Source organism: Cygnus atratus, chromosome 17 (assembly GCF_013377495.2).
Source record: "Cygnus atratus isolate AKBS03 ecotype Queensland, Australia chromosome 17, CAtr_DNAZoo_HiC_assembly, whole genome shotgun sequence".
In the NCBI taxonomy this organism is placed as follows: Eukaryota; Metazoa; Chordata; class Aves; order Anseriformes; family Anatidae; genus Cygnus; species Cygnus atratus.
The window spans coordinates 4,412,143-4,424,235 of NC_066378.1; the positions used below are offsets into that span (position 1 = coordinate 4,412,143).

The following is a 12,093-nucleotide window of genomic DNA, read 5'->3' on the forward strand; positions in this document are numbered from 1 at the left end:
CCACACAACCTGTGTGGCCCACACCCTTGTCCAAACAATGCGTACACTAGATGTAAATGGTTATTCTCCTGTGGTGTCATTTGTGTAAGTTGTGTGGCAAATTAAAAAAAAAAAAGCCAAAAAAACAGCAAGATTATATTACATAAAAGAGAGCAGAGAAGACAAATAAAACCTGATTTTTTTTTTTTTAAAGGACCACCACTCCCCACTTTGTTTTTTTTTTAGTTCAAATGTGAGTTCCTGTAGAATAGTTTCTCCAGTCCCATGAGATCGAGGCGTAAACCACCCTGGCCTGCGCACACCAGTTGCACCACTTCGAGCTGCAGAGGGTGTCTGCTAGTGCAGAGGGCCCTGTAACACAAATACCTCTGCAGGGCACTAGAGGGCAATGGCATGTTGGGGCAAAGGTTTGCATTGCTCCTCGTAGGTCTCAGACCCAACAATTACCAGAAACTGAGCCAGGCAGTGATTTCACCTATGTTGTGAATTATGAAAGGCTTCTAGGCATGAGACGCTCCTCGGGCTTGCTTTCTGCCTGTATCACTGGAAGGCTTGTTTGCATGGCTGTGGAGGAGCAAGTGAGATTATTTTACACAAGGCTGTGGTTTGTTTTTTTTTTCCCCTCAGCTGCAGCAGGTGCTGCAGGCCTGGTTGCTGCAAGAAAGGGAGGACTTTGGGACTGCACCATTACTGTTCCCTGCTCGACTTCTCTGACCTCACACACTGAGGTCCAGCTGCAGCCCCAGTGAACCAGAACAGTCACTCCTAGGGCGCACCTGCTGCTGTTTTGCTTCTCTTCATCTCGCTGCTTCTCTTAGCTCTGCTTTACCACACCTTCATTGCTTTCAGCCTGTGCCTCTTCCCCCTCACACCCCCTCACTTACCCCTGTTAAATGACTGCTGCGTCTCTTCAGAGCAGAGTGGAATTGCCCCGCACGCTCACAGTGGCCAACCAAAGCAGGAGATCAGCTGTGAACATCTCAACCATCAGCACACCACTAAAAACTACAAACTGCATGCACCAGAATCCCTGTGGCCCTTCTGCAGAGAACGCAGGGGCAGCATCAAGTAATTGCCTGCTCCAAGGGAGCCCTGCTGCTGCACCTGTGACCACAGCCCACCTTTGGGAACTGGAGAGCACGCTGTGTGCCTTGTTAACAAGCTTCCTGCTGGCTCTGACATCAGCATGACGGCTGACCTAGCGAACATGTTAACTGAGGCTACCAGCTGCATAGTTGATGCCAATTTGCTGAGTGCTGCACCTCTGCCATAGTCTGTAATCAATTACATTGCACATCATCAAATTACAGCAAGGGTGCAGCTGGTCAAAAATCACTGGTCTAGGTACAGTGTGACAATCAGCTTCATGAGCCTAGGAATGTGTTCAGAGCCTCTTACAGAGTTCCCTTTTGCTATTACATAAACAAACAAACAAACATGCTGCAAGGGTGCAAAGTCTTTCAAACAAAAGCTTTTCCAATACCTTCCCTGCTGCCACAGATTCAGACAGGGATCTGTAACATGTCTCAGAGCACTGTTCTCAGCAATGTTTTGGGTTAAACAGCGCAGTTACCTGTTACTAAACACAAAGACCTCCACAGAGCTCCCAGAGAGCTGGCTTCTTCCTGAGCACGGTGCGGAGATCTTACTCCTCTCTGCTGCTGTCAGGTAATTTTGGCTTCAACACATGTGCATCTGTTCCTCGGGGCTGTTACAGAAGGGAACTGCTGAGAGAGCAAAACACAAACAAGTTTTGCAGCATTAAATAGAGAGCTCTTACAAAGAGCTGCCCCCAGACAGAGCGCTCCCCTGGCAAAGGTAGGCAGGGCCAGGCTTCCTTTCAGAAAAGGCTCTATTTCAGGTTGAAGCTGAAAGTTTTTGTCAGTTTACAAACTGAGCTAAAGTTGCAAAGTTAAGGCACCAAGATGTGAAAATCGGGTCACATGCAAGTTAGAATGGGAAAGAAAGGCGCAGCTGCACTTTTCAAGGACACTTTTGCCCCCCAAATGGTCTAAATGTACATTAGATCAGTTACAACACAGACTGCAGGGAATGAAGCAGGAGAAACCTTGGAAGTTTCCAGCTGGAGATTAAAAACTCACCAGTTGAAGACCAGTTTCCAGGGCAGGAGGACTGATCACACGGTGGCAGCAGGTCTGTCTGACATTTCCTGCTCCAGCAGTTCCTGTGGAGCCCTAACACAAACTCTTCAGCAGAAGAAACACAGTTACAGGAATGGGGAGCTGCTTTCCCCTCACCCACCAGTTAGAGTTGACACACTTTGTATCATATATATATGGCTCACAATCCCTTCATGAGTTCTCAGCAGACTAAAGGAGAAGACGAGCTCTTCTGGGCCGTCACAGTTGAGTACACACAGGGGAGAAGCACAGAACTCTTCCTGGGGAGCACAGGCGTTAGCCACATCCTTCCTGGCCCAGCCTTGCAGCCCAGCGTGGCACCAAGGAGCTGCCGGAGCCTGGAGCCCTCTCTCAGACTTCTCCATTCCTACCAGCACAGGGATGGGGCTCACCTCTGTCAGCTTCACACAACTTAGACACAAAACCAAGCAATGCCCTCAGCCTTCCATGTTTAAGCAGTGTATGAAATGTTTTGCTGGGACTCAGCTGAAGTTACTGCAGTATTGCTTTCACACCACAACACTTCTACTGGTCTTTTCTGACAGCGTTACTGCTAAGAAAAATAGGACAATTAATTTTGATTTTAAATTAAATTTTGTTCTGCCTAACTGGAGAGCCCTCATTAAATAGCACGGACAACACAATCACACATTCTGGTTTTGTTAGGGATCATGGATGGCTTAAAAAATAACAAATGTGAAAGACAGGCTGAAGTTAAAAGGCAAAATACTTGTAAGAATAACAAGAAGAAATGGAATAGAGGTAAGAAAATCTGGCAGTGTTAGAACTTGAATGAAAATGCAGCTTACTGCTGTTTAGCTAAACATTAATATCAAATTCTACATGTTCACTACTTGTACAAAAATACCTGGGAGCTGTGCATCCCCTTCCCCCCCAAAAGGGTCAACCCTAAGCTGGGGAAGCCACCCAACAGTCAGTTTGTGTTTCCTCATTGCTTCAGCGACTCCTTCCCCTTCTCTCTGAGAGCACACCATACCCACATGCTCAAGACAGGAAACATTCATCTCCACAAATGGCTTCTGGGTGTGACACGATGGAAACCGCAGTGCTGGCACTCCGATGTGCTCCTAAGCCTGTGCAGGCAGCGCCATGCGATATTGCAGAGGTCCGGGCACAGATTCGAGGCTTCACAGGTTGTTCCTGCTGGGCCAACACAGACACAGAATTACCAGCCTGTATTGTAAAAGTATAGAAGTGTTGTAAAATACTTCATCTGCACTGGCTGGTGAAACAGTCCCAGGTCTTTTCTGAACTCAAAATCTTTTTCAAGACTAAGGGTGTGACCTTAGGGAAAACTTCAAGAGAGAATAAGTGACATTTCTAAGCTGACTGTTCCCAAAGGCACAGCAGAAAACTGGCTCCAGAACTTTTAACAGTTTTGCATTTCTCAATTCTGGTCCCTGTCCTAACTTTGCTATAAACACACATGCGTCAATCACTTTTTATTGCCAGTATCCTTTTAACGTCCTACATAAAAGCTTTTATTAGTCAAATACTTTCTAACAATTTTTCACAAGAAAGAGCAGATGGCTGGAGATTACACTGCACGAATTTGTATCAAGTATTTAATGAAGGAGTGTAACAAAATGTAAAACCAAGAAGGCATGAACAGGACCCAACAGGGACAGGGAATCTAGGCCCTAGAGCGCCCTCAGAAAGCCAAAGGACCCAGCAGTTTGTATAGTTTCATCCTTGAGCTGAGAAAATGTGCAGCTGGCCAGGCTGAAGAAACAAGGCCAGAAGGTACGTATGTCCCCTCAGGGTGCCAGCAGCTGCATGCTGAGGTAGGAACCTGTTCTAATCCACGCAAAAAGTTGAGGTGTTCTTGACAGGAGAGCTGTGGGACAAAGTTTTACAGCTTTAACTTAAATAAATAACAGGAGAATGTTTTTGCGCCTCTGCAGATGTAACAGCTTTGTATTTAGAACAGTTATGCCTCAGTTAACCCCTCCAAAGCACCAAATCCTCTTCCTACCAGCGGTGGCTGCTGTTCCACGCTGAAGGGGCAGCAAGCATCTGTCAGTTCAGTTTTGCTCACCTGGGAGCTGCAAGCATCCACCTGGGAAGCCAGGGACTCATTTCAGAGCAGCAGGCACCACCTGTAGGTTCAGAAACAAACGGCTGCGTTTACAACCCGACTGGTTGTAAAGTGCAAGCGACTTGCAATCTTGGTGCAACTCGGATTCACACAGTGTCACAAGGCAATATAGCTTAAAAGAGGAAGGCCAAGACTTTTCTGGAAAGCTAAATTAATTCTCATTAAGCATTTGTCAGTTTACACTTTAAGAACTTTTTCCAGAATGCCTTTTAAGTGTAGAAAATCACTCATAGGATGCTTTCCTGGAATGGACTAGAAAATGCCATTGCAAAACCAGAGAAAGACCATTTATTTTAATTCTAAAGGCAGAAGGAAGCTCCCAAGAAACAGCAAGCACTTGAGATGTGCATTACTATCAGTTGGATACTGGATCTAGAGATGTTATCCCACTGCTTGCTACCACTTAAAAAAAAAAAGTGTTTTTTCTTTCTGAACACCCTTATCAATATTTTGTTCAATTTAAGTTTGAGGTGTGTAGCTGAAAAATCAACGTCCTCCTTTTGGCCCAAGCTGACTGCAAGTCTGGGCTCCTACACCTGCTATTAACTGTAAATGCAAATTTTTAATTAAAAAAGATTTACTTCATCAAAACTGAGTTAGCTGATGATGAGCATTGCAGGCACATGCTAGAGGAAATGCTTTCAACTGACTTAAAGATAGGAACTGGGGGAAAAAATAAGAATCACAACATCCCCCCTGCCACCCACCCACCTCAAAAACCTTAGAGCCCCCCACGAATTGCCATGCTGCTTTCCAACGTTTTTGTGCCCTACCTGTGTCAGAGCGCTCACAGACGGTTCAGGGGCCACTCGGTCACTTCAGCCCCAGGGCCCGTGAGCAGTGACAGACCTGCCTGTGGAGGAGAGAGGAGCACGTTAATTAAAAACAGGCCAGACAGCTGCATTGCTAACCATGGCCAGACGATATTTTCTACCACGCTGAATTTGCTCTTCTTGTAAGAACGGACAGAGCAGAAAGGATCGGAGGTTCCACCGAAGCTCCCTTACCTGTTTGCAAGCAGCGGTACCCCGAGGGAGCTCGCTGCTCAGTCAGGTTTCATCCTGCTTTCCTTCTGCTTAACTAGCAGTTACTGGCATCAAACTAACAAGAGGTACAAGCTTAGCAGAGCTCCCCAAACCCAATTTGGCAGAATATTTTAATGGACAAAAGTTCTGGTTATCTTGGGGTAGCCTTTCAGTTAATAAATTAACCTAACTGGAACTGCTGGCTTAAAAAAACAACACAACACATTTTAACAGGCTGTCAGGTACAAAGCAGTCAACACACAAACTCTGACCAGTCACAACAGTAAAGGACAGTTTTCTTTTTCTTTTTTTCCTTTTTTTTTTTTTCTTTAAGGGGCAGGGGCATGGAAAAAATACAGCACACTAATGAAACAAAATGCAAAAAAAATACAAAAAAATAGAAAATAGAAAAAATGTATTTACAAGTGATACATTACTATGATCAGAAAGCACAAAGACAATTGCTGCTATAATACATGCACTGGGTCAAGAAGGATCTACTAAAAACCTGCAAGGGAGCTGTTTGTAAAAAAACAGGAAAAAAAAAGAAAAAAAGACACCCTTCCCATCCCCTCCCCCCTCAAACCAACAGGGGTGGGTTTCAACTTTTTTCTTCCCTAGTTTGCTACATTGATCAAAATCAAATATCCCCTAAAGTCCGTGAGTACAACCAATACAAATACTACACTTGTTTTTAAACTGCAGGTTCAGTTTCAGGAGGGGGGAGAAAAACAGCAGCTCATTGTAGATTCATATACAAGAAAGCCAGAGTAAACTGCTCTACATGCTAAAAATTACAGCAAGCCCCTGTCTGCTACATAGCATGATCTTAGCAGGTTTTCCTTTTTATTTATTCATATATATATCTATATGTGTGTATATATATATGTATAAAAATCGTGCCCTTTTTCACTGCAACATGACATCTGGGTGGAAATGTAACTTGTTACAACAAATTTTTATATGTTTACTGCAAGAAGTCACTCAATGTCTGTGGATTTAATAAGTAACCTCACACCACAGGAAATATTTAATAAATCAAAAAAAAAACAAAATAAACAAAAAAAACAATATTGTGACAGAAGACCTTCTGTCTCAGTTCTTTTCAAAACCGAAGTCCAACAGGAAACTGGTCCCAATGTATATGAGCGTTTGCTGAAGAAGCTTCAGTTTGCCTAACCGTTTTTCTTTTAGTGTTCACAAGTTTTTGAACGACTTCAAGTCGTTTTCAGTTTCTAGTCTCTCTTCCTCTCTCACATAGGTAATAGTCTGGTACTAATCCATTAGAGCGAGGAAAAGAGGAAAGTGGCTGCAGTTGCACAAAGGGTCCCCAGTTCCACATCTGCAGGGAGATACGGAGTCGCATGGAGCTCCAGAACCTTAGCTTTTCTTTTTCCTCCTTTCAATGCAAAGTCCTTTCATAAAAGTCCTGTAATTGGTACCTTCCCAAGTACCAGCCTGACCAGCTTTAGGAGATGACAAAGCCACGAGTTAAAGTGAAAAGGACCAAGGCAGAAGTTCAGGTCACTTTCTGTCTGTTCCATCATACTTCCAGGAAACGGGAGCTGCTGGACTTGGAGTGGAAAGGCTCAGACCACATGCGACGTAGATCGCCCTAAACAGCAGTGAAACAGCAGAAGGACCATTCACTCAGAAACCGTAAAGCCCGTTTAGAATTCGTATTTAAAAATACACATATATACACGTATATATGTAAAATGCACGTAAGCACATCTTAAAGCAAATCTATTCTCCACCTGTTTTGCAGATTACAATAAGGGCCATAAAACACATCCTTCCCACGTCAGGTCAAAATGCCTTATTTTTGCAACAGATTGACCTAAGTATTTCCTTCCCATCAGAAAACCATTTTATGTGGGTGGAAAATTTCGCCCGGTCTAATGCTTCAATCTAGAGTGCTAGATGTGTGTCTCAACAATAGTCATGAAACAGTAAAGGTTAACATTTTAAAATTTGACTTCAGAACAGGTGACTGGAAATAGGTAAATAAGGATCTGCCTCTCCCCTCTCTATTCAGCTTCTGCGCAAATGCTTTCTTTCACAACCAGCTGGGTGAGGAGAAATTCACTTATTTAATTAAAACAGCACTTAAAAGTACGAGTAAACATAAACTAAACAAGCTCAGAAGTATTACATGCATAGATTATTTTCTAGTTCAGGAACAAGTCTGTTACTCAGTCCTCCAAAATGAAGATCCTCCCCAGCAGCAGCAGTACCTTAGTTCTTGGCTGCGGCTGTTAAGGAGGAGCAAGGGCATGCAGCATCCTCATGAAAACCGGTGCCCAGTGCACGAGCACTGAACTCGCTTCCAGCTGACCCCCACTTTCCTGCCAGGAATATATAACCCTATCTTACCTTTAAATAGGCCATGGTGAGGAGCGGCAATAAAGTAAAAGGTACCAAATACAGGAGGGCAGGCTGGGCTGCCCGGTGAATACGAGAAGCTACTGTTGCAGTTAATAGACCTGTAAAAGAAACAAGTGCCTATAAATATCTTTAATAGCACATGGATGTTCTCTATCATTTCATCCACAGGTGGTTTCCTTCCCCACCATTTTAAGACAGTCTACGGAAAAGTTACCTGCTTGTGCTTAGCTCTCCTGAAGAGATACAAAACAAGCAAAAAGGGAAGTTGCTCTATTTTAGTATTAGGCTCTGTTGAGCCACTTGCTTTGGTTCTGAATCTCAAAAACTAAGCTAATAATAACACAACACAAACATAACAAAAGGCAAAGGGGAGGAAGCTGAAAGCACACGCCAAATTGGTTTACGTGCTCCTCCAGTACCGGTGTCTCTCGAGACTGTTGGTCTGAGGCCCCTCGCCTGAGAAATGAGGGGCTGCGAGAAAGGACTGTACACACCAGGAATGCTTTTCCTGGATATGTGCCCAAAAGGAACGTACGGGGGAAAGGCAGGGGACGACAGGGGGGGAGGCAAGCAGGAGACGATCTTTCCTTTTCATCCTCTAAAGGACTACACGAGTTCCGGATACGCACACACATATCCTGACCTTTGGGGAAAATCTATGTTGTGTTAGTGAGGAAAGGGATGGCTACCTCAAATTATAAACAGCATTCTAGTTGTGGCTATTTACGATCTTCTGCATGTGCTAAAATGTCACAGGATCATAAGCATTAACACTAGAATACAAAAATGGTGGAGATATGTAAAACGAATTCTCAAGATGTACTATTGCACGGCATAACCCATCTAGAAACTCCCATATTTTTCTGCATAACCCAGCTGTGAGCTATGACACCTTCTGTACTAGTAAAGCAAGGTATAAAAAGTTGCTCACAGAAATACACTGATAATCTCTTTCATCCTCTAAATAAAATACACCAAAAATAATTTAAAACAGAACTCTAGAAGAGTTTTTCTCCCTAGACCATGCCAATGAAAACCAAGAGAGGAAGATTAAAAAAGAACATAACCGAGCAGTCTCCCAAAGCCTCTTTACCCTTTGTTTCATCATCTTTTAAACCTACTACGATAATCCCACTCCTGCTCACTAAGCAGCTATTCATATTAAACCAATTACTCACCTACAAAATATCCAATAAGTGTGCAGTGAAAGTAAGAGACCTTCTGCATACGTCCAGAGATGTTCCCTGGTCCTGGGGCACCACAGGAATCACTGTTGGCTTGTTTTTTGTAGTTATCGTAACGCAGGACAAAGCAGAGCAGAAGACCCGGCATCACAATATCTCCGATCCCCAGCATAGAGAAGTGGCTGCCTGTGGAACTAGAGAGCAACTGAAATTGAGTTTGTGCCCAGTACGTAGGGTGACACGCTCCAGACACCTCCACTTTGTTTTTGAGCTTTGTTTTTTTTGCGCAGGCTGACTTTCTACTGGCCACCTTTTATGTAGTAGAAGCTCCTACATAAATACCTGCTACTAATGATTTTGACTCCCGTGACATCATCACCTTTCCAGCTCAGTTTTAATTGTACCTATTTTGACACTAATAACACTTTGCTCCAAACCTGTTTATTTCTACCAGCAGTGTTTAAGCTTCTTTGCTGTAAGTCACTCGATGTAACAGATCCATCAGCTCAGTATTTCAGTCATATTTCTACATGTGAATGGGAGGTAGGTACCAGCTGACAATTTTACCAAACTCTTTTTGACTAACACTGCACTTCTAGTGTAAATAGATCACCTCTAATATGTGACAGTAAGTCAGTTTATGGACTTCTGATCTTTGGCTTAATTCAGACAAAATGCACATAAACCTACAGCTTTATCAGATTCCCAGAAAACAGCCAACCGCTAAGCAGATTAAGAACTAAAACCAGCCATTATCTTAAACCCAAGATCTTTTTCATGAAATGATACCAACTTAATTTGTCACAGAATGAACCAAACAGTTTTGTTCTTATCATTGCAGAGAATAATTTCCTAATCCCTGCGATTTCAGGGCCCCAACTTCTAAAGAAACAAGAATAAATTAGCCAACTTAACCTACTGCATGACTTCTGAAGCGCTTGAGCTTATTGCTGTATCAGACCTACACGTATCTAGCTCAAAATCTGAAACATCAAGGAGCCCCTGCAGTAGAGAGATGTGGAATAATCTCTCTCCAACATAGCATTTAACCCAGTAACCTTTGTTGCTTAGATCAGTTTCTAACTCCTGTCCCACAATTATGCATTAATCACGACTAACGTTATAGTAAACCTAAGCTCTTTTTGCTTTTAAGCATTAGGTCATACTACAACAGTGACCATTAAATTGTAGAACTCACATTTATGTCAAAAAACATATCCTGGTCCAAACAGGCCACTTTTTAACCCAATTAGGATCATATCTGCATGCTATGAGACAGCAAATGCAAAGCATCCAAACCTTACAACTCATTATTTTATAAATTTTTATCATGAAGCAGGAGTGACTAAACAGGGAACTACACTGGTATTTTCCAACAGAGTTAGTGCTAATAAAAAGTATAGTCAGGAAATACTTTTCTTATATAGTACTGTAAAAGAACTGCCAATTTTACCTTGGAAATACAAGTTTGCCAGGCAGCGACAGGCGGGGAACATCTCTACCCACATTTGGTCCCAGGTGAAGTTTCCGGGATAAAACGTCAAGGGGATTATCAGCTGGTTGTGTGGCCACTTTCACCATAACATTGCTGTTAAAGATGTAGGCAGAAAAAAAGACCTACAGAACAAGGAAATTATTAAAAATGACAAACTGCAATTGTATAGCAATTTTAAGTGGCTTGCTTTTCCTTTTTTTTTTTTTTTTTTTTGCTTTTTGCTTCATTTATTCAAGGAAAGAAAGGATGTTATCTACTTTTCCAGACACAAACACTCTACGTTTGATAACAAAAAACAAAATGTATTTTAAAAAAATCAGATGAAATTTTTTACACTATTAATCCTGAAGAATAACTGGAATATACTGTCTGATATCAAGATACCGATCAACAGATAGAGATCCTTTAGCAAAGGATCTCTCTGGATCACAAGCACCAGCAAAGACAGGTAATAGGGCACTGAAAATATGAGAAAGCTGGAAGAGAGAAGAGAAGAGTACAGTGCTCACTCATAAAATGCATGATGCAACACTTATTTCAAATAGGCCTTTACACTACAGTTCATCGTGCTGGGAAACTGACTCACTGCCAGAGCTGTCAACAAGTGCCTTCCTGAATCAGCGCTTGCTGTTATGCAAAGCTAAAACCAAATCCTTTCAGTATTACAAAGGACATCATTCTGTCAGGTTTCTTGTAAAACTGCTGTAAGATTTTATGCCAACTTGACTGGCTATAAATCAGTTTGCATTTCTATTTTGCAGATTCCACTGCTAATCAGAAGTTGGCATGCACGTACCACACGAGCGTGGATAAGGCTCCCCATTTACCTGGAAACACTTATTCTGATCTGCAGCCAAGGTTTCAAAATTTGAGGTCTAACTTTTTCTTACAATATGCCAAAGTTGAAATATTCTAATCACGTTTCTGCTTTTGTTAAGTAATTAGTGAGGAGATCATTTTGTATTCTGCTGCAGACTTCAACTTCTCGGAATGGAGCAATGAAGCTCATCGATTTCATACTGGTACATCTCGTGTAAAAATGGCCCAAAGCCAACTACAAATACAAAGGATGAAAACAGTTTTAGCAAAACAAAACAAAACACTTACCCAAAAGACATCATAAATTAGTAACCCGGAGAGTAGCAAGCAGGAAACCTTCAGGCTCGGCAGCCGGACAAAGGCTATCATTGCAACACACAGGCCCATAGCCAGAGCTACAAATGCAAGTACATAATTAGTGCATTAAAGAAAAAAAAAGCAACGACGACAAAATCAAGCCAACACTCCCTCCCCAAAAAAACACCCAAAAGAAACCTGTTTGCATCTGTGCAGCACTGCACACACTAGATTATTTTCCAGTATATTTTTTAATATTTCCAGATAGTGAAATTCTTCTTAGCAGAGTTAAGAAAAGACAAAATACATTCAGGAATGTAGCCTACCCAACAATAGGAAAAAAAATGCAGGCAAGTCTTCTAAATTCTCTCCCAGGGCCTAGCTTTCAGTCAGACCGACAAGCTGACCTGACCGCTGCTGCACGCTCAGCGTTGTCAGTTCTCTTCCATGATCAGACACGTGCAATGCAAAATTAAACCTTAAATGTAACTTGCATGTTCAGATAGGGGAGGTGGGGGAGCCCTTTCTCTGCAGCTGTAATCCAATTCCCTATATATTTTGTCAGAGTAGAAAACTAAGATGTCACACTAAAAAAAAAATCCCAGTTTTCACATATTTGTGATTT

General features: G+C 42.4%; 1 protein-coding gene across 4 annotated transcripts in view; it reads right to left on the reverse strand.

Annotated features, from left to right (window-relative positions):
- Positions 1-2,869: 2,869 nt before the first annotated feature.
- The window catches only part of SPPL3 (signal peptide peptidase like 3), a 60,107-nt gene continuing 50,883 nt past the window's right edge, over positions 2,870-12,093 (reverse strand). For 2 of the 4 annotated variants that reach the window (XM_035556725.2, XM_035556726.2), the window contains 7 exons: positions 11,460-11,566; positions 10,311-10,474; positions 8,852-9,051; positions 7,662-7,771; positions 5,034-6,900; positions 4,201-4,261; positions 2,871-3,305 (listed from right to left, as the gene is read on the reverse strand). In XM_035556725.2, the coding sequence (XP_035412618.1) occupies positions 6,829-6,900; positions 7,662-7,771; positions 8,852-9,051; positions 10,311-10,474; positions 11,460-11,566 (653 nt within the window). In that variant the 3' untranslated portion in view covers positions 2,871-3,305; positions 4,201-4,261; positions 5,034-6,828. Of the gene's footprint in view, positions 3,306-4,200; positions 4,262-5,033; positions 6,901-7,661; positions 7,772-8,851; positions 9,052-10,310; positions 10,475-11,459; positions 11,567-12,093 lie in introns of those variants that run through there. The other 2 variants (XM_035556724.2, XM_035556727.2) reach the window with 2 other exon arrangements.